General features: G+C 50.1%; 1 protein-coding gene across 4 annotated transcripts in view; it reads right to left on the reverse strand.

Annotated features, from left to right (window-relative positions):
• Positions 1–21,773, reverse strand: part of SMG6 (SMG6 nonsense mediated mRNA decay factor) — a 247,592-nt gene that overhangs the window by 20,469 nt on the left and 205,350 nt on the right. For all 4 annotated transcript variants that reach the window (XM_054459768.2, XM_063655726.1, XM_054459775.2 and 1 more), the window contains 2 exons: positions 6,000–6,176; positions 2,104–2,250 (listed from right to left, as the gene is read on the reverse strand). In XM_054459768.2, coding sequence (XP_054315743.1) covers positions 2,104–2,250; positions 6,000–6,176 — 324 coding nt within the window. The remainder of the gene's footprint in view (positions 1–2,103; positions 2,251–5,999; positions 6,177–21,773) is intronic.

The following is a 21,773-nucleotide window of genomic DNA, read 5'->3' on the forward strand; positions in this document are numbered from 1 at the left end:
GAGATCATGCCACTGGGCTCCAGCCTGGGCAACACAGCGAGACTCTGTCTCAAAACAAAAACAAAAACAAACAAACAAACAAAAAGACAGATCTCGATTGGTATTTATTCCTCTTCCCTGGCCAGGGTGATTAGACAAATATCAGACAAAGGTGGCCGTTTATGGAGCACATATTAAGTGCCACGCACTATGCTAAGTGCTTTACATACACTATCTCATGTAGGCCTCACAGTGATTCTGAGAGATCGGTGCTATTAGCACTTTTTCTTTTTTCTTCTTTTTTTTTTTGAGATGGAGTCTCACCCTGTAGCCCAGGCTGGAGTGCAATGGTGCAATCTTGGCTCACTGCAACCTCCGCCTCCCGGGTTCAAGCGATTCTCTTGCCTCAGCCTCCCGAGTAGCTGGATTACAAGTGTGCACCACCATGCCCAGCTAATTTTTTGTATTTTTAGTAGAGACAGGGTTTCACCATGTTAGCCAGGATGGTCTCCATCTCCTGACCTCATGATCCGCCCGCCTCGGCCTCCCACAGTGCTGGGATGACAGGTGTGAGCCACCGCGCCCGGCCTCCCACAGTGCTGGGATGACAGGTGTGAGCCACCGCGCCCGGCCTCCCACAGTGCTGGGATGACAGGTGTGAGCCACCGCGCCCGGCCTCCCACAGTGCTGGGATGACAGGTGTGAGCCACCGCGCCCGGCCAGCACTTTCATGGGATGACAGGTGTGAGCCACCGCGCCCGGCCTCCCACAGTGCTGGGATGACAGGTGTGAGCCACCGCGCCCGGCCTCCCACAGTGCTGGGATGACAGGTGTGAGCCACCGCGCCCGGCCTCCCACAGTGCTGGGATGACAGGTGTGAGCCACCGCGCCCGGCCAGCACTTTCATGGGATGACAGGTGTGAGCCACCGCGCCCGGCCTCCCACAGTGCTGGGATGACAGGTGTGAGCCACCGCGCCCGGCCTCCCACAGTGCTGGGATGACAGGTGTGAGCCACCGCGCCCGGCCTCCCACAGTGCTGGGATGACAGGTGTGAGCCACCGCGCCCGGCCTCCCACAGTGCTGGGATGACAGGTGTGAGCCGCCGCGCCCGGCCTCCCACAGTGCTGGGATGACAGGTGTGGGCCACCGCGCCCGGCCTCCCACAGTGCTGGGATGACAGGTGTGAGCCACCGCGCCCGGCCTCCCACAGTGCTGGGATGACAGGTGTGAGCCACCGCGCCCGGCCAGCACTTTCATTCAACAGATGAGGAAACAGGCTCTGAGAAGCTGAATGATTTGCCCCATGTTACAAACCTATTTAGGCGGCAGGGCCTAGACTGTCATTGGGTCTGCCTGATCACATGCATCAAACCCTATGCCAAAGGAGAGGGTTGGAAATGGGCATCCTTAAAGAGGCGGAGCAGGTGGCTTGACGCTTCCCTATGCACACGGTTCACCTTTAAACGGGAAGCAGGACTGCCTCTTCCCTGTCTGCCCCGAGCCCTAGAGGACAGGAAATGGCCTCATAGCACAAGGGAACAGACCTAGGAAGGCCAGGAAGAAACACTTGCTGGGGGTGAAGGCACGGGCCATGAGAAGGCTGATGGGGGTCAAAGTCCCTGTGTGGAGATTAAGTAGTTTGTGTCTGCAAGGGTGTAGGGAGTATCTTGTCCAGAGGGGTCTTCCATTTCATTGGGAATCCAGGTAAGCAGACTGTGGCCGTGACATCCTCTCCCTGAGAATAGGTGTTCTGAACTGAGAATCCACAGCCTCTCCAGGAATATCTGGATAAGGCTCAGGGAAACTCTGAAACCTCTTAAATTGTGTGAAAGATCATGTATGTGTGGTGTGCATTTGTAGATTCTCACTGGGGAAGCAGCTTTTCTCAGATTCTCTGAGAAGACCCTACCCCTGCCTTGGAGCCCAGGATGAGGGAGACTCTAGGCACCAAACTTGCTACCAGAATTTAGTGGGAGAGTAAAAAACAGGGGTAGAGCTAGAGAGAACACTGCAGAACTGACTCTTTCTTAGTGTCCTGCTCAGCTCTGCTCTCTGCCCACATCCTCTCATGCCCTAGACAGCAACCCCCATAGTGGGAACCATGCTCCCCAGGCCGACTTCACCTGGATCTTTTCCTGGCGACGCTGCTGCTCAGCTATCTTCCTGGCCAGAGCCAGCTTCTTGGCCCGAAGTTCCCTGATGTCATCCTCGCCTCCGCTGCCTTCAGCCTCTGAATCTTCCTCAAAGTCTTCAATCACCACATCCTCCTCCTTTGGGTGGTGGAGCCGACCAGGAAAGAGGAGACAGTTAGCTGAGCCCATGGCACTTACTGAACCCGACACTGCCCTTGTGGCCTCTCACCCATGCAGACTGGGACCATCCCTTGCAAAGGGTTCCCTGGTATGTGCTTCCCTCTACTCAGGCAAAGGGAGGTTGACAAAAGCTGTCACTCTTCCCCCGGAGCTGCTCTCTTTTATACTCTGGGGCTCTTCCCTCAGAGAGTTACACCATAAGTCACTCGCAGTCACACATATATACCTGCGTGCTTTACTCACACTCTGTGTTCTTCCTGGTACACACTCACAAAGTCAAACTTTAGTCCTATTTTCATTCTGAAGTCACCAATGATTCAAGAGGGAAACAACAGAGAAAGTTAAACCACCCAACTTAAATCTAATTCATGCTAACGATCTGATAGGAATCAGCTCTGGCCAACAGCTGGGAATGAGGCGTGGAAGTTCCCTTGCCGCAGACAGCAGCAGGGACAGATGCTGCAGCTCAGCAGACCTTGCCCTGGTTTCTTTTGAAGACTCCAGCCTGGTGGTGTGAGGACTGCTGGGCCCCTTTACAGGAATTCGCACAACATGACCTTGCTCAGCTGCCCTCAATGGCCCGGGCAGGGTAGGAGGTGGCTGGCTGGCTTAAGGAGCCTCCTGCCAGGCTGGTGGCACATTCCCCAAGGATGGCACCTCCCCACTTGCAGCCTCAGCTCTTAGCAGCCATCACTCCCTGGGTGGTCCCAGGCTCCATTCCTTGCTTTCTTACTTTTGGCCTTGGTCAACAGAGAACATGCAGCTGCCCAAGATAGCTTCCTTTGAGGGACAGGGTTAGCATGCGTACACAGGGAATAATTTAGTAGAAGGTTCCTGTTTCTAACTGGATTATAATAATGACAGTGATGACAACAGCTATCACTTACTGAGTGCTTATTATCGGCCAGGTACTGGGCTAAGCATTTTTCATGTATTAACTCAGTTAATCCTCACAACAGCCTGTGAGATAAGATAGGTGCTATCACCATCCCTATCTTTAAATGAACAAACTGAGGTTTAGAAGTCAACATCTTGCTCAGGGTCACACGGCTAGTAAAGGCAGAGCAGGGATTCAAGCCCAAGTGAATCTGACTCCAAAGTTTATGCTCTTACCAATAATAATGGGCCAAGCCATCCTGAATCCAGACCAGAAGCTCAGATCCAGTCCTCAGTGGCTTAGCATCGTGAGGCCTGCTGGAGGCCCACCCTAGACCTGTTCAGTATAGACTGCTCTCTTCTCTAATTGTGCAGCTCAAGGTCATATACAGATGGAGTCTCTTGACTGAAAGGGATTACTCAGGGGGGTGGCTGGGTAGATGACGGGGGTATACTTTGTCTTGTGAGCAGAATCTAGGGGTGTTTTGGTAGGATCCCTAAGCGACTAAACTGTGTTCTATTCACAAAGAACTATGTCTGAAGAAACACCTTTCCCTACCTCTCCCAATCTGCTGAAGTGATTCAGTTTTGCAGTCTGGGGAGAGATGAGATCTGAGGATGGGGCCAGAACTGTCACTATCCTAAGAGATGTCAGGGGTCTGGGACGCTGTCCACAGTCACCATTCATCTGACACAGGCATGCTATAGTGCCACAGCGCTCACCTCCAGAGAGGCCCAGGCCGCGGCAAGAAGGAAAACTCTGCACATTCACTTCCTTGTTCATGAGGTTAACCCAGACTGCAGTGAGCGGGACAGAATGCCTGCCTAGCCCATGTGGGAACGCTGCCTCTGCCTGCTCTGACTAGGGATATACAAGGTTATCACGGGGCTTGAAGTGAGCTTGACTGAGGTCAAAAGAGGGTCAGAGAAGCTTGTCTGAGGTTGGCTCAGCTCTCACAGTAAACGAGGAAGTGCAAGGTTATGAAATTACACAGACCAGGGTAAGCAGAGTTTCCCAGAGGCCACTAACATGAAGGAACCCAGGAGACTCGTGGGAAAAGGAAGAAGTGGGCAGCCTGGTGTGGGTCACAACCTTTGTCTGGTCAATAAGCCTTAGAACGAGAAAATAAAGTGTGGCACTACCAAGAGCTGGGAGCAGAGAACTCATCTGTTCCTTGTGAGGGCAGAGAAGGCCTTCTCTGGCTCTGATGCTGTGGCCCTCTCTGGGCCTCACTTGCCTCACTGTATTTGGGACTGCAGGCTCCACTGGCCAGAGGGCATCTTTGGGCAAGCCTGGGAGCTAACCTGGCTCTGCCCTCAGCCTTAAAGTGCGGGTGAGAGAGCTGATGGAGGCACTGCCCCACCTGTGTTTCCCCACACAGTGCCCAGGGCTTGGGTGGCACTGCTCTGCCCTGCCTGAAGCCTGGACATCCTGCCAGCTTGAGCAAGCCTGCTGTCCCCTCCCATGCTAACAGCTCATTCTTTCCCATTATTCTCTGCCCAGGTTTCATCTGGAGAGTCTGGAATCCTAGGCTCAGCTTTATCCCTGGAACCACCTCTGTCCTGGAAGCTGAGCCCTATGTCATCAGGGGTGGGGTGGGGCTCTCCAGTTATTCTAATGAAGCCAGTCCAAGACTCTGCTGCTCTCAAGACTCTGATCCAAAGGTGGCCACTCTATCACTGTTTCAGATCACAAACGACAGCTTCCAGCTGACATCTGGCTTCCTTGGCCTGTTGCTGATTTCATCCCTGTACCCCGCCCTGCTCTACCGGGCGCTTGAGACTGCTGCAGGCCAAATGACTGTGTTGGCCTATGGGTGACCTGGCCCCTGGCTAGAATCGCTTCCGTCCCTTCCCTTAGTCCCATGTTCCTTCCCACCTAAGTCTCCTGTCTTTAACACTGTGGGGTAAAAAGAAGAGTCAACCTTCAGGCAAAAGTTAGGTGTGTGTGAACACACATCCAGACAGAAATACCCACACCCAGACACACAGCAGGGCAGCTGGAAGTGATACTAAATGCATACATGCTCCAACATCACACTCACAACCACTCAGAACCCACAGACAGCAGGGAAGCTGGCAGCAGTGTTTACTTAAACTGACACACAAACCCAGCACACACAGACCCACATCAACAATCACCCCCAGAAAGACACAAACATGCAATGGCAATATATAGGGCAGGGCAACTGCCAGTGGAGTTTTGCAAGGGCGGGTACACAGGCTCATGCATGTGCACACGTGTGCGCGCACGCACGCACACACACACACACACACACGAGTCTGGAGTGAAGCAAGGGCTACAGGAACAACCAAGGGCAAACAAACAAGAGGAGAATTCCTTAATCACATCAGGATGTGCAGGAGGGAGGGAGGGAACAAGGGAGGGAGGGTAGGACACGGGAGGGGTGATTTTCCACACAGGGCCAGCAATGTCAGCTCTTCCTGTACGTGTGCTGGAGGCTGGAGTTCAGGCCTGTGCTGCACTGGGCTCCACACATCTACAAACTTGATCCTGACCACCCCCCTCTCCCTTTCCTAAGCCTCGAGAGCTGCACATTATTCAATTCCTTCTTTCTTTCTTTTCCTCCCTTCTCCTCAATGCAGCATTAAAAGAAGCATCTGGAACTCGTAGCAGAGTAGGATGGAGGCACCGGGGTGGACTGGCAGGAAGGGGCACCATCAGAGCACACTCTCGAGAAGCTGGCTGGTCACATTAACACAGACGCTGTTCTCTGTGCTCATAAATAAGCAGGAGGAGAAGCTGAAGCCACGGGCAGAATGGGGAGGGGGCCTTCCCTCTGCCACAGCGGGCTCTTCCCGCATAGTACCTCATCTTCCAGTCGTGTTCCCTCTTGGCTTCCCATTTCCTTTCCCATGGTGTCTGGGGCGGGTGCCACTGACACATACTTTCCATCCTTGAATGCCAGCAGAGGCTCTTCTTGTCCACAAAGGGCTTCCAGAAAGTACTTCAGCACTGTGACCCTTTTGCAGTCAGCTGCAATAACCTACAGGGTGAGAGGAGAGAAGAAAAACAGCATTTTCTGAAAGGGAAGATGGAGACGAGATGTTGCTTGCCAGCTGAGGGGCACAGGGGAACTGTGTCAAAGCTACCGGGCAAGGGGGTCAGAATGAATGACAGGGTGCGGAGGGCACAAGGGCATGTCAGGTGGTAAGTGAGGGCCCAGGGCAGGCTGAGGATCAAGATCTTCTGAGGTTATCTCTCCTTAGCTTATCTCTGGGGCAGCAGACAATCCCAGGGACCAGTGACAGGTGCCTTACATTTATTTGAGTAAGGTCCTGATACAAAATAGAATATATGACATTCTTCTAAGTTTGGTCTAGAACCAGCAGAGGGAAGAGTGGAGTGCTTTCACAGCATAGAGCTTTCTGGGGCCCCTCGCTGCCACTCTCCACTCCTCTCCCAACACCCCTGCTCCAGACTCCCAAAAGGAGAATTTTCAGCCCAAGTGCAAATTGAATGCTAAGGGCTTTCTTGGCTGTTTCATTTCAACCAGATCATTTTGGGCTTCCCCTGACAGGTTCCTGCCCTATCTAAGAGCTCCTCATGCTCAAGAGACTGGAGTCAGGCAGGACATTGTCAGGAGACAGACAGGCAGAGCAGGTGGGGATGTTTCACCAAAGCTCTACTCTTTCTGACATTTACGCCAACCTGCTCCCATGTGGCCACATCAGGACACAAGTCAGTGCTGTCAGAGAAGCCTGGGCTGATTTAGCTGAGATGAAACTCAGTATCTTGAGCAACAGTCAAATGTGTAAGTGTCTCAGATGAAGTGTCCACTGAACCCCAGTCTGGGCCCCCCTTCCGGAGGCACCATACATGCATGCCCTCTCCTCCACACCTGTTTGCTTGGCTCACACTCTCCTCCATGCTTGTCCCTGTGTGCCCTTCTCTTCATCTCTAGCCTCCAGCATCCTCTTCTCCCTACTGGCTGAGTGCTCACCAAGGGAGAGGGGCCCTGCTGGATCTGGAGCTTGAAAGCTGAAGGCCACTCCACATGGGAAACACACGTCCGTGGCCAGACGTGCCACAGGGGACGGCCCCTTCATCCTCACTGACTAGCCCCTGCCTCTCTTTTAATGCATCCTCATTTCTTAATGTGAAAGGAACTTCACATTAATAAGTCCCTTCTATCTGCAGCACATAGGGAAGTACTAATCTGGAGACTACTGATGATCATTTTACAGGTGCAGGTGTTCTTTCTCTCATGTGGACAGCAACCCCTCTGGTGGCAAAGCCTAAATCTCATCGTTTTCGTACATCACTGGCAAGAATTGCAAGGACAAGCTGTGCACACAGTAGGCTCACAATAAAGATGGACAGCCCAGGGAAGCTCGGCTGGGTACCACAGAGAGCAGATGAAGCAGGCATGACCCATGTTCTCTAAGACAGTGGAAGTAAATGAGCACCGCTGTGCAGGCTGGCTGCCCAGGAAAGTGCGGCACACACCAGTCAACTGTGTGCTCCATGGCTGCATCCTCTGCCACCTTCACCAAAAGCCAACCCTGCTTTCCTACCTGGTCTAGGAGTGTTCTCTGCTTTCACTCACCATTGGCCCTGTTACCATTATAGGCTGGAATCTCAAGCTAAGTACTTTGACCACCTTCACCTGAGAGGCTGATGTAGAAGGTTCTCGGCTACCCAGAAGGGCTTAGAAAAAGTTCAGCCCCTTGAGCTTGGGGTGCCTGGTCCTGGGCTTACCTCCATGAAGGAGAAGGAAAGCTTGTCTTGGCCCAGGGCAGGTAAGCATGGTTCCATTGCGTGTATTCAAACATGTGATGAGGAAGGCTAGAAATACAGAAGCAGGGGCTAAAAGGCATTAAAGAACAGAGCCGAAATGAGTAATAGCCTGGCAGGCAGCACGCACAGTGGCCTCCCTGCATCTCCAGCCTCTCACTTGCATAGGAAACTTCTGCATTTCCACAAGACTGCCAGTTTCCTCTCTGTGGTCTAATTTTAACCACCTTGTCGTTACAGTGTGTGTCAGCCACCTGACCCCACTATGACCTCTGACCTTATGCCCCAGCTACTGCTTGCACTATGGAGAATTATGTAATGGGTCCAGGATTTTCCTTTTTGGTGTGAGGCTGCTGCCACTGAATGGAGAGGAGAGGGGAGCTAAGGAGTGAGAAGAGGACAGAGGAAAAGCTTGCAATTGTCCTTGGCCTCACCTGGAGGATGAGAGGTACACTGGCACCCCTGCAAAGTGTGCAGAGGAAACCTGCCCAGGACAGGAGTGTGCCATGGATGCACGCACAGACAGGCGGGTAGGAGTGTTGCTGCTGCCAGAGCACTGACTACATGGTATGCTGCGTGGCTAAGCAAGCGTGGTTTCCGGCCGAAAGAGAGAAAAGCCACATGTGTGGACGTGGGACTCCTGGAGATGGGGATTTCCAGGGCACAGCGGGACCCAGGGATGTGGACATCCTGAGGCCACCTGCAGCACATCCTTACAGGGTCTGTGGGAATTGCCTATTCCATGGACACAAGCAACGAGGAGGAGCCCTCTCCCGGCTTTCATTTAGAAGGAAATTGGTTTCCTTGCGGATTGTGTCTGCCATAGCTATTAGTTCCTCCTCTAGGACAAGGACACTCCTGGCTGATATGCAAAAGGCTGCGATCTACTGGGGTCTCTTGCCTGGCGTTAACGGGCCTGAAAAGGATTCTACCTGTTTGGAGAGAGAAAGGTTGTCTGTCTTTTGGAAGAGTATCCTGTCCTTTGCAATCCAAGCAGCAGGGAGGATGGTCAAAGCTGTGTAAAGTGTACTGTGGGAGGGAGAAGTGCACAGTCTGAGCTCTTTAGTAGATGGAGAAACTGAGAGGCAGAATGTCCAGGGCTTGCCCAGAGGCACAGAGAAACCTTCTGTGTGTAGCTCACCGGCCTGTCTGCAAAAGCACTCTGCCTTAACGCCCACTGGGAAGAGGACCACAGCTCTCTTGATGCTGGAGTTCTGTAAGAGACTTACGGGAATATTCTCCTAGACAAAGCCTCCAGCACTTGAGTCAGGGAAAACACAACACAAAACAGTTTAAATGCAGTTAATAAGAGACTTCATAATGAAAGAAGCCTTTCAAACCACTGACAAAAAGCCAATTCCAAGATGATCTTTGCTTGGTCTAGGAGGACTTCCTGGTAGGAGAGGGGTTAAAGCTGGACTCCCTGCTTGGAGGGGAAGGACTCCAGATGAAGTCTGTGACATCATCCCCACAGTAACTCTGCTCCTGAGCACAATTTTCCACTCTATATCAATGAAAAACAGAGAATGTAAGTGGCATGTATATCGCAGCTCTGGGGGCGAACTCTGGATCCTCCAGAGGAGAAAGAGCTGGGCGGGAGAGGCTCCCTTCCTGGGCTACATTAGCACGTGGGGCTGGACTGGGGCTAGAGGCGACTAAAAGGGCTGCCAGCCAGGGAACACCCTGGGGAGCCTACGGACCCCTCCTCTGCGGTGTACCTTCTCAGTCACAGTCCTGACCCTTCTGGAGGGAGATGCACTGTGTAGGCGATTGTCAAGAATTCCCAAGTTAATTGACAAAATATCACATACAAATCATTTCAATCAGCTTGGGAAAGAAAACTGGGGCTTTAGGTCAGGGAAGAGCTGAAAGAAAGCCCCTTTCCCTTCCCCTGAAGACTGTCGGAGGCAGCTTACCACTGCAGCAGGAACTGAAACCTTTAGCTTCAGAGCTCCAGTTATCACTCTAATCAAGTCCACACGCAAAGAACCAAGCAGAAAGGAAAACTGAAAGTGAGATGTGGAGAGGCGATACCGGAGGCTGTTCTCTCCTAGGCTCAGTTCCTTAGAGAGAGATAATGTAAGCATGGGGTAAGTAGGGGCTGGAGCCAAGGGCAGCGAGGAACAAAGGAGAAAACCTCTAGGTCAAGAGAGAAGACTGGGTTACTGTTCTGGGGTATTTAAGGTGGAGAGGTGGAGAAGTAAAGAAAAATGGTGTTTCTCGGCTGGGCACGGTAACTCACGAATGTAATCTCAGCATTCTGGGAGGCCAAGGTGGGCGGATCACCTGAGATCAGGAGTTCAAGACCAGCCTGGCCAACATGGTGAAACCCCATCTCTACTAAAAAACCAAAAATTAGCCGGGTGTGGTAGCACGCGCCTGTAGTCCCAGCTACTAGGGAGGCTGAGGCAGGAGAATCGCTTGAATCTGGGAGGTGGAGGTTGTAGTGAGCCGAGATTGCACCACGGGCACTCCAGCCCAGGCAACAAAGCGAGACTCTGTCTCAAAAAAAAAAAAAAAAAAAAAAAGAAAAGAAAAATGATGTTCTCTGAAAACTGGTGACTTCACAGCCACTCGGTAGGGAACAAGCACAGTGTGGGTAGAGATGCCCGGGGGGGGGGAGCAGGGGTTGGGGAGAGAAAACGAGCTATATGCTGCTTTATGAAGGTAGGGAGGGTAAGAGAGAACGGGAACTAAGCACCAGGTATCCCCATACTGATGTGCTCTGAGTTGCAAGACTTAACACCTCAGGGCAGCCCCGGGGAAGGGAGAAAACCTCCAAATCTAGCCAGGGAATATGAGGAAGGGCTGGAGAGCCAGGACCCTGGATGCAAGCTCTAGGGAGTGAGGGACTTGCTCTACCGTTACCTGGTCCCCCTTTTCTCCAAACAGGCCTCTTGGAAGGCACAACCATGGTTACTAGTCATTTTGCAAAATTTCTTTTTCTGAATTTTTGGAGAAATCGGAGTTTAAACTTGTACTATCAGCCAGTTCTTTTTTCTAGTCTTAACAGTCCAGCTTGCTACTGCTCCTCTGGTTAAAGAGAACAATCACATGGGTTTCCCCCCACAAACTCAAGTTTACAGGTTGTTTTTCTTGTTTCTCTAAATGGAGCCAATTATTCTCACATTTGTTGAAACCTTCAATCAAACTTTATAGCTTGTTAATTTTACAGAATGTCCTTAGAGCAAATAAGATGCAGACAGGAACGTGAAGTCTTGCTGAGATTATTAAGAAACCTTAAAATAGCCTACAAATCCAACACCAAGGCTGGTAAAATATAGGCTGCTTGGCTGGCTTCTGAGGTCAATTAGCAATGGGTTAATTATCATCTTTAATGAGCCAAACCTCCAAGATTGGCCACAAGAAATTTAACTCAGACTAATGTGTTTTCACAAACTGGGAACCTCTAGTTATGCACTACTCACCCTCAGAGGAAACTGAAGGGTGGGAAGCTCAATTCTGTAGCAGCCAAGGGTGGGCCAGCCTAAGAAGGGGTCTGCCAATGGAAGTTCAGACACGAGAAATAAAAAATACCACACAGGGAATCCTCTGGAGCTGGGAGGACAGAGGAAATGGTTTATTCACATTCCTAGGGGGAGGGGCCTCCTGGCAGGAAAGCAAACTCCAGAAGGCAGGAACGAAACTGGCCACAAGGATGCACAGTCACTCTGAAGACACAGGCAGTAGCTTAGGATGGGGAGACAGACATTCACAGCCTACTTGAGTCAGAAGAAGTTGGTATGAAATTGAGAAAGAGGCTCATGGGTCAGAGAGGAGCGAAAGAAAGAACCTGTGCAGGGGCTGAATGATAAGGGGGACAGAGTGAGAAAAAGCACACATCCTTGGACCAGATGCATCTCCTGACAACCTCACAGCATACTGTCCAAGGGATCAATTCAAACAGTATTTCACTCTTTCTCTACCCCTGCTATAGCTGGGCCTCTTTCTATGTAAAGCATTAAGTACAGGCTACTTTCTCAGTCTTTTTTTTTTTTTTTTGAGACAGTCTCGCTCTGTCACCCAGGCTGGAGTGCAGTGGCGCGATCTTGGCTCACTGCAAGCTCTGCCTCCCGCGTTCATGCCATTCTCCTGCCTCAGCCTCCCGAGTAGCTGGGACTACAGGCACCCACCACCATGCCCAGCTAATTTTTGTGTGTGTGTGTGTGTGTGTGTTTTTTGTTTTGTTTTTTTTTCAGTAGAGACGAGGTTTCACTGTGTTAGCCAGGATGGTCTTGATCTCCTGACCTTGTGATCCGCCCGCCTTGGCCACCCGAAGTGCTGGGATTACAGATGTGAGCCACTGCGCCTGGCCCCTTTTTTTCTTTTTCTTTCTTTTTTTTTTTTGAGACAGTCTTGCTCAGTCACCCAAGCTGGAGTGCACTGGCATGATCTCAGCTCACTGCAACCTCCACCTTCCAGGTTGAAGCGATTCTCCTGCCTCAGCCTCCTGAGTAGCTGGGATTACAGGTGTGCACTACCATGCCTGGCTAATTTACGTATTTTCAGCAGAGACGGGTTTCGCCATGTTGGCCAGGCTGGTCTCGAACTCCTGACCTCAAGTGATCCACCGCGCCCGGCCTTTCTCAGTGATTTCTAATCCCGGTGTCCAGATCCAACCCTCCCTAGTCCTATGGTTGGCCTATGCTAGCTGAAGGGTCATTGGGTCACAAGATGAAATGCTAACATCATTGGTCCACCCACAGCAACCACACCATTCCACGTGTCTGGTCCCAACAGCTGTGTTTTCTTCTTAGAGGAGGCAATGAGGGCCATTATCAATCAGCCAGCATTGCACAGATGCCTGCTGTCCCCACCTGTAACCACCATGTGTGTGCTGAAGTCTCTTAGAGAGGGGGAGGTGGGAACTGGCAAATGGTCAGATGGCAAGACCTGGTGCTGGTGGGGAGACTATCCCAAGACAGGGTTACTGAAGATCCCAAAAGGTACAGGTATATTTGGCTACTAGGAAGGAGATGATGTTCACACTGAAGGGAGAACCAGGGGAACAGGGGAGTTGTGAAGCATACACAGGAAGTAATGAGGTAAATAAAGTATAAAAAACAGGGCCATTCTGGCAAGAGGCAAGACAAGGCAATACAGGAGGCTGGACAAGAGCCTGGGCTTCACAGTTACACAGACCCGAGTTCAAGTACTAACTGCCACTTCCTGGCTGTTTATCCTAAGACAAGTTACTTAACCTCTCTGAGCCTTTGTTTGCTCAAGTTGTTTGTGAGGTTTAAAAGATAATACAGGCCGGGTGCAGTGGCTCATGCCTGTAATCCCAGCACTTGGGGAGGCCGAGGCAGCAGATCACCTGCAGTCAGGAGTCCGAGACCAGCCCGGCCAACATGGTGAAACCCCATCTCTACTAAAAATACAAAAATTAGCTGGGTTAGTAGCGGGCTCCTGTAATTCCAGCTACTCAGGAGGCTGAAGCAGGAGAATCGATTGAACCCAGGAAGTGGAGGTTACAGTGAGCTCAGACCGTGCTATTGAAATCCAGCCTGGGTGACAGAGCAACACTCTGCTGCAAAAAAAAAAAAAAAAAAGATAAGACAAGCCTGGGCAACACAGTGAGACTGTGTCTGTCAAAAACAAACAAACGAACAAACAAACAAAACAGCTGGGCATGGTGGTACAACACACCTATGGTCCGAGCTAACTAGGAGGCTGAGGTAGGAGGATCGCTTGAGCCGGGGAAGTCAGAGCTGCTGTGAGCCATGAGCACACCACTGCACTCTAGCTAGGGTGACAGAGTGATATCGTGACTCAAAAAGAAAAAAAAAAGACAGAGGGAATACATATCAAATACTTAGCGAGATGCCTGGGCCCCGTAGGTGCTCGATAATTGAGCAGCTGGCATTTATTTTTTCCTCTTTTCTCCACTCTCTTCAGAGGTGGGAGGGGCACTGCCTAACACGGCTGAGCTGTTTGGAAGCCAGTCTGAGAAGCAAGGTGGGAAGCATGGGGCTGGCACATAGCCTAGGGCCAAGGGGAGAGGCCCTGGAATGCTTACCTGGCTGTTGAAGCTGCAAAAAAAAATTTTTTTTAATTTGTCCAGGCTGGAGTTTGCAGTGGCGTCATCATGGCTTGCAGCAGGCTCAGTCTCTTGAGCTCAAGCGGGAAGCTGGCTAATTTTTAAAAATTGTTTTGTAAAGATGAACATATATTGTTGGTCTCAAACTCCTGGCCTCAAGTGATCCTCCCACCTTGGCCTCCCAAAGCACTGGGATTTACAGGCACGAGCCACCACTCAGGGCCTGAAATATTTTATTCAGAACTAAGGTGCTAGATCCAGGCTACTGGGCTGGCCAAGCAGGGGAGGAAAGACCTTGCCTCTCTTCAGCAGTCCCTCTCCCTATTCTTCAAAAAGACTCCGGACCTAACCATAGGTATGCATGCATTACTCCAGTAATCTAGAGAGACTCCAAGGTCCTGGGCTTCGGAACAAGCAGGCCACTAATAAATGTATCAGAAATACAGTCACAATTGCCTTGTCCATGAGGTCCCTTCACAGTGGGGTATGGGCGGTGGCTCTGCCTTTGCTAATGGGATTGTTGAGGGTTTGAGGAGGCCCTGCAAACCCTGCAACAGTAACTTTCTTTCTTTTTTTCTGAGATGGAGTCTGGCTCTGTCACTCCAGGCTGCAGTGCAGTGGTGAGATCTCGGCTCACTGCAACCTCCACCTCTTGGGTTCAAGAGATTCTTCCTAAGTAGCTGGGGCTACAGGCACGTGCCACCACGCCCAGCTAAGTTTTGTATATTTAGTAGGGATGGGGTTTCACCATATTGGCCAGGCTGGTCTCGAATTCCTTACCTCAAGTGATCCACCTGTCTCGGCCTCCCAAAGTGCTGGGATTACAGGCGTGAGCCACTTTGCTTGGCCAACAGTATCTTATTTTATTCTAAGATGGGGTCTTGCTTTGTTGCCGGGGCTGCTCTTGGCTGCTCCGAACTCCTGGCCTCAAGGAATCCCACTGCCTTGGCCTCCCAAAGTGCTGGGATTATAGGCGTGAGCCACCGTGTCCAGCCTGGTATCTTTCTTAAATAAGACCCAGCTGGATCCTTGCCTCATGTCTCCCAATATGAAAGTAGTGATGAGAAGATCCCCAGTATGGTATTTTCCACCCACCTGAATTTCCTGAGCTTAGATATTCCAAACAAAGCCAGATAGGAGTCTGGTCTTCCGTGGGCAGAGTAAGCTTGCTCTTCTTGAACTGTTCCTTCATGGACAGAAACTATTCTTTTCTAGAGCTCTCGGCTCCGGCTGTACCAGCAAGGTACATTCTCAGCGGCAAGAGCGTCAGAGAGCAAGCTATAGGCAGCAGTAGCTCGGGCTTCAGTCCAATTCTGCTTCCCCTGCAGAGTGCTCTTAGAGCAGCCACCCACATTGGCAGGGGTTAAGGACGGATATTGGCACTGCCAACACAAGCCTTTCAGGTCTGGCTGGCTTCAGCTGGTCTGAAACCTGGAACACAGGCGCCGGGGCCCTCCTCACTTACTGAACCAGCAGGGGAGGCTACAGGCTCAGCCCCTGGGGATGAAAGTCCTCCCGTCTGTCTCAGTCTGCAAATATCCACACACAGTCTGTTTCTACACTGCCAGTTAGCTCTGGGCCAGAAGCACTGAACCTTGGGCTCTAGTCACTCTGAACCACACTGTTTGCCTTCTAGACAGCCACGTCCAGGAGGCCTCCCCTTAGGTTTGTGTTTAGGCTGCTTTACCAAATTTGCTCCTAATTGTATTTATTCTACGTGTGGCACAAGAGTGGACTCTCAGAGACATCTGTAGTCTTCAACACACTTAGGCAACATGCAGTTCAGCAACATGTAAGTGCCTACTGTGTGTGACGCACTGTCCTCCAGACCCTGGGGACTCATCACAGAACAAAGGAAAATCCCTGTTTCAGTTGGGGGGTTGGGTGGCGTGGGTCACATTCATACCAGATGCATCAACAGACCCCTGCATCAAGAGAGCACGCGCCTCCCCGGCTGCCATCAACAGACCCCCTGCATCAAGAGAGCACGCGCCTCCCCGGCTGCCATGGCCTGCAGTATTCAGGGAGGCAGAATTCTCAGCCCAAGGTAGAAGAAAAGCTCCTTGCAGAGACCCAGGACACTGCTCCTTCATTCCTTTCAGGCGGATGGGTCCCGAGGAAGTCGGGATGGAAAATTCTTTTGGGCTTAGCCTTGCTATAAAATGAAATCCCAATCTCTCTTAATGCTTCCCAAGCTCCTTGCAAACCCTCGCCCACCGCTCCCGCCCCAAAGATCACTACTGGCACTTCTGGCTATTATTCCCGAATCCTGAACTTCAAGCCCCAGGCAACCCCCTTTGCTATACCCTGCAGGCTGTCTGCTTCCTCTGGCACCTCTGAAAGTTCACATATTACTCCCCCAACCTGCAGTGATTTTACATTTAAGCAATCAATTCATTCCCTCATCTTGTTTTAGCTTGATAAGGTCTTTTTCTTTTTTCTCTTTTTTTTTTGAAACAGAGTCTTGCTCTATTAGCAATCAAGGCTCACTGAAGCCTCAAGTAACTGGGCTCAAGCAATCCTCCCACCCCAGCCTCCAGAGCAGCTGGGACCACAGAGGCACACCACTTATGTCTGGCAAATATTTATTTATTATTTATTGAGACAGAGTCTCGCTGTGTCGCCCAGGCTGGAGTGCAGTGGCGCGATCTCGGCTCACTGCAACCTTCGTCTTAAACCTGGGTTCAAGTGATTCTCGTGCCTCAGCCTCCTGAGTAGCTGGGATTCACAGGTGCACGCCACCATGCCCGGCTAATTTTCATATTTTTAATAGAGATGTGGTTTCACCATGTTGGCCAGGATGGCCTCGAACTCCTGACCTCAGGTGATCCACCTGCCTCGGCCTCCCAAAGTGCTGGGATTACAGGCGTGAGCCACTGCGCCTGGCTAATGGCTAATTTTTTTTTTTTTTTTTGTAGAGACAAGGTCTTACTATGTCCCCTAGCTGATCTCAAACTCATAGCTTTAAGTGATCCTCCTGCATTGGCCTCCCAAAGTGCTGGAGTTGCAGGTGTGAGCCGCCCATCCCAGCCTATAAGTCCTTCAAGACGCCAGTTAGCCTTTGTACAGTCTGCCAGCCTACCTTCCACAAATCTTTCATAACGCCCTACTACGTGACAGGGACTGCTAGACATCCTGGGCACACAAGACAAGACAAGGCAGATGCAGTCCTTGACTTCACATGACTTTCAGTCCAGCAAAGGACTCCACAGGAACCTCACACTAACCTGTCCCAAGTACACAGGTATCCCTCCAGCAACTATGGACTAGGCTTACACTTCATCTTCTCTGACTCCATTAGCAGCCCTCAACATCTGCACTACTTGTACGTCACAAAGTGAATTCTTTTGCCCTTTGGTTGGAAGAGACCTTAACAATCATTCAGAGCCACAAGAGAACCTCCTCTAAATACCCCTCAGTGATCCAAGTCTTTCTTGACTACTTCTGGTGGAGAGGACTCAAGGCCCTGGAGTAGTTTTTAAAATCAATCATTACTTAACATTGAAGAAATATATAATTTTTCTTTTCTTTTTTTTCTAGACAGCGTCTCTCTCTGTCCACTCAGGCTGGTGTACAGTGGCACAATCACGGCTCACTGCAGCCTCGACTTCCTGGGCTTAGGTGATCCTCCCACCTCAGCCTCCCAGGTAGCTGGGACCACAGGTGCGAGCCACGACACCTGCTAATTTCAGGGTTTCACCATGCTGGCATGGTTGGTCTCGAACTCTTGGCCTCAAGCAATCTGCCTGCCTCTGCCTCCCAAAGTGCTGGGATGATAGGCATGAGTCACCACGTCCAGCCAGTAATTTTTATTATCTACACTAACAGCCTTTTTTTCTGACCATTCTGTAATGAAGTGTGTTACTGTGTTGAATCTGTAAGGGGGCACATTTCCTACCAGAAGGCCATTCTATTTTTGGACTTTTCTAATTGGTAGAAACGTTTACACCTCTTAAACCCAGATCTGCCTCCCAATGCTTCTAATTTGGTTCTCTGGGGCCACGTAAAAAAACAAAAAAACCAAAAAAACAAAAAAACAAAAAACAAAAAAAACCAAACTCTAATTCTGCTTTTATCTGACTGGCCTCAAATTATGAGGTCTGCTGTGTTACACACCTTCTCTAGGCTAAACAGTCCCACTTCCTTCAACTGTGCCTCACTCCAACTGTCTCCTAAACATCCTGCTTATTCTTCCACTAAGACTTTCACTAAGACTAATGTGTCTCCTACAGTGAGTGCCCACGTGACCTGGTAGCAGAGCAGAGAGTAGACCATCCCCTCCCCATTTCTATCAGGGATACTCAATTTTAATAATAGACTTAACAGCATTACTTTTGTTGTCCCCACCTTGCACTACTGATAAACTGTGAGCTTCTTTCTTCTTTTTCTTGGGGTGGGGGACAGAGTCTTGCTCTGTCGCTCAGGCTGGAGTACAGTGACGAGATCATGGTTCACTGCAGCCTTGACTTCTCAGACTCAGGTGATCCTTCCACCTCAACTTCCTCAGGAGCTGGGACTACAAGCATGGGCCACCACACCTGGCTATGTATTTTGTAGAGATGGGGTTTCGCCATATTGCCCCAGTTGGTCTTGAACTCCTAAGTTTAAGGAATCCTCCTGCCTCAGCCCCCCAAAGTGTTGGGACTACAGGTGTGAGCCACTGTGCCCAGCCAATTGTGAGCTTCTAATCAACAAATCCCCAAACTGTTTTCACATATGTTGCTAAATCCTATCTCCCTTTATGGAGTACAAGCCCTCCACCAACTATTCCCTTTCATGTCTTTTCCTTCACCAAGGTCTTCTCCCCATGCCTGAAGAAATCTGATTATTTACCATTGTGCCGCATGCTACACGCTACGTGTGGCTGACTTTTTGGACCAGGGTAGGGTTTTACATTTATTCTTATTTGATTTCATCTTGTCATTTACTTCTCCCATTGCAACCTATTAAGTTCTCTTTGGATCCTAAATTTTTCATCTAAGAATGCATTCCCTTCTCAGGTTTATGTTACATACATTTTTTTGTTGTTGTTGTTGTTGAGACAGAGTCTTGGTCTTTTTGCCCAGGCTGGAGTGCAATGGCGCGATCTCGGCTCACTGAAACCTCCGCCTCCTGTGTTCAAGTGATTCTCCTGCCTCAGCCTCCCGAGTAGCTGGGATTACAGGCACCCGCCACCACGTCCAGCTAATTTTTGTATTTCTAGTAGAGACGGGGCTTCCCCATGTTGGTCAGGCTGGTCTCAAACTCCTGACCTCAGGTGATCCACCTGCCTCAGCCTCCCAAAGTGCTGGAATTACAGGTGTGAGCCACCGTGCCCAGCCATGTTACATGAATTTTATCAGTTGGTTTTATTTACAATTCTCAATATCTTTCTCCCATTAATCTGTTGTGTTTTTTTCTCCTAAGTAAGATTCTTGAGGGGAGGCACTAGTGTGTGTGTTTGTGTGTGTGCTTAAAATAAAATCTATCTGCAGTATTTAACATGCACTATGGATACCTGAACAACGTGGATGAGTGATCGTGGGGGTCAGATGGCAGCCTCAGGACAATCCCAGAGGACATCACGGAGGTGGTGTGGCCGTACTGTCTATACTGTGTCACTCATGCTCCCCTAAGCTGTGCAACACAGACACCTGGACACACTTGGAGATGCTACCTTCTGTGTGGGGGGTGCTCCTCATGGAGGTTTGAACTCAATAAGGAATAGGGACTCCTCTTTGACAGGCTGCCTCCAGTTTCTCATGTGAAACCAGATACCACAAGAAGCCACACTCTGGGCAGGTCTTAACTCCATGGAGGCTGCTGGACCAGGTCAAGGTACAACATACCTCCTAAGAAGTGACATTTAATGATCTTCAAAGCACTGATGTCATGCTTTGAAAAAAAAAAACTACATCCACATCTGAAGAACCCCCACAGCATATTAAAAAATGTAGTATGCGGACATTCTCTGAGATTTGGGCTGAGGTAGAAAGCCATTTTAAGGTGCATTTTCAAGTTCTATGTTTCTGGAGTCTTGAATCACAAACATGACTCATGCCTCATAGTTGGAGACAAGACAAGCTTTGTTAACGAAAGCGAACTAGCCTATCCATAGCTCGGGATAACGTGTAAGTCAGCAAATGGCTGCCATACAGAACCAGTTCAATCAGTATTAGTTCTCCCCTCTTCACATCTGAACATGAAAAGGCATTTTTTTCAAAACCAACTGTATCACAATCACACGCTGAGCTTATTAAAAATGCAGATTCCAGAACTCCACTTTTTTTCTGGAGACTGGGTCTCACTCTGTCGCCCAGGCTGGAGTGCAGTGGTGAGATCTCCGCTCACTGCAACCTCTGCCTCCCCGGCTCAAGTGATCCTTCCATCTCAGCCTCCTGAGTAGCTGGGACTACAGGCGCCTGCCGCCATGCCCAGGTAATTTTTATCTTTTTTTTTTTTTTCGAGACAGTGTCTTGCTCTATTGCCCAGGCTGGCGTGCAGTGGCACAATCTTGGCTCACTGCAATCTCCACCTCCCAGATCCAAGCAATTCTTCTGCCTCAGCCTCCTGGGCAACAGGGATTACAGGCAAGTGCCACCACACCCAGCTAGTTTTTGTATTTTTTATAGAGATGAGGTTTTGCCATGTTGGCCAGGCTGGTCTCAAACTCCTGGCCTCAAATGACTCACCCGCCTCGGCCTTCCAAAGTGTTCAAGTACAGGCGTGAGCCACCGTCCCTGGCCTAATCTTTGTATTTTTTTTAGAGATGGGGTTTCACCACGTTGGCCAGGCTGGGCTTGAACTCCTGGCCTCAAGTGATCTGCCCTCCTTCACCTCCCAAAGTGCTGGGATTATAGGCATAAGCCACTGGTGCCCGACTTTGTTTTTTTACCTAACACTTCTCCTTGGCTATGGATTCCACTTTGAATTCAATGAATTAGTATTTCTTGAGATAGGACCTTAGAATGGGTACTTTTAAACATTTTATTCTATGAGACAGGGTTTTGCTCTCTCACCTAGGCTGGAGTGCTGTGGTGTGAACACGGCTCACTGCAGCCTCAACCTATCGAGTAGCTGGGAATACAGGCGCACACCATCATATCCAGCTAACTTTTAAAAAATGTTTCGTAGATATGGGGTCTTGCGATATTGAACAGGCTGGTCTTGAACTCCCAGGCTCAAGAGATCCCCCTGCTTCAGCCTCTCAAAGTGCTGGGATTACAGGTGTGGGCCACAACACCTGGCCAGAATGTGTGTAAGTGTTCCAGGTACTTATGAACACTGAGTTTGAGAATTACTGCTTTAAAGGATTGAAGGTTAGGTCAAAGTGGTCACAATTTACTAACTAGTAGACTCTTCAAAATGCAACTCTATTTTTCAAAGGTGCAAACACTACTACTATCTATATATTTTTTGAGACAGGGTCTTGCTCTGTCACCCAGGCTGGAGTACAGTGGCATGATCAAAGCTCACTGCAACCTTGAACTCCTAGGCTCAAGTACTCCTCCTGCCTCAGCCTCCCAAGTGGCTGGGACAACAGTCATGCGTCACCATGCTCACCTAATTTTTGAATTTTTATTTTTGTACAGATGGGGCCTCACTATGTTGCCAGGACTGGTCTTGAACTCCTGGTCTCAAGCAGTCCTTCTGCTTTGGCCTCCCAAAGTGTTGGGGTTACAGCCGTGAGCCACTGCACCCAGCCTACTTTATGTTTTTCATGACACTTTTAGGATCTAGAAATCCTCTGCACTCTTTGATGCAGTTACTACATCCAGATGATGTAGATGAGGAAACTAAAATTCAAATAAATTCAATGACATTCTC

The sequence above is a fragment of the Pongo pygmaeus genome, chromosome 19 (genome assembly GCF_028885625.2).
Source record: "Pongo pygmaeus isolate AG05252 chromosome 19, NHGRI_mPonPyg2-v2.0_pri, whole genome shotgun sequence".
NCBI lineage: Eukaryota > Metazoa > Chordata > Mammalia > Primates > Hominidae > Pongo > Pongo pygmaeus.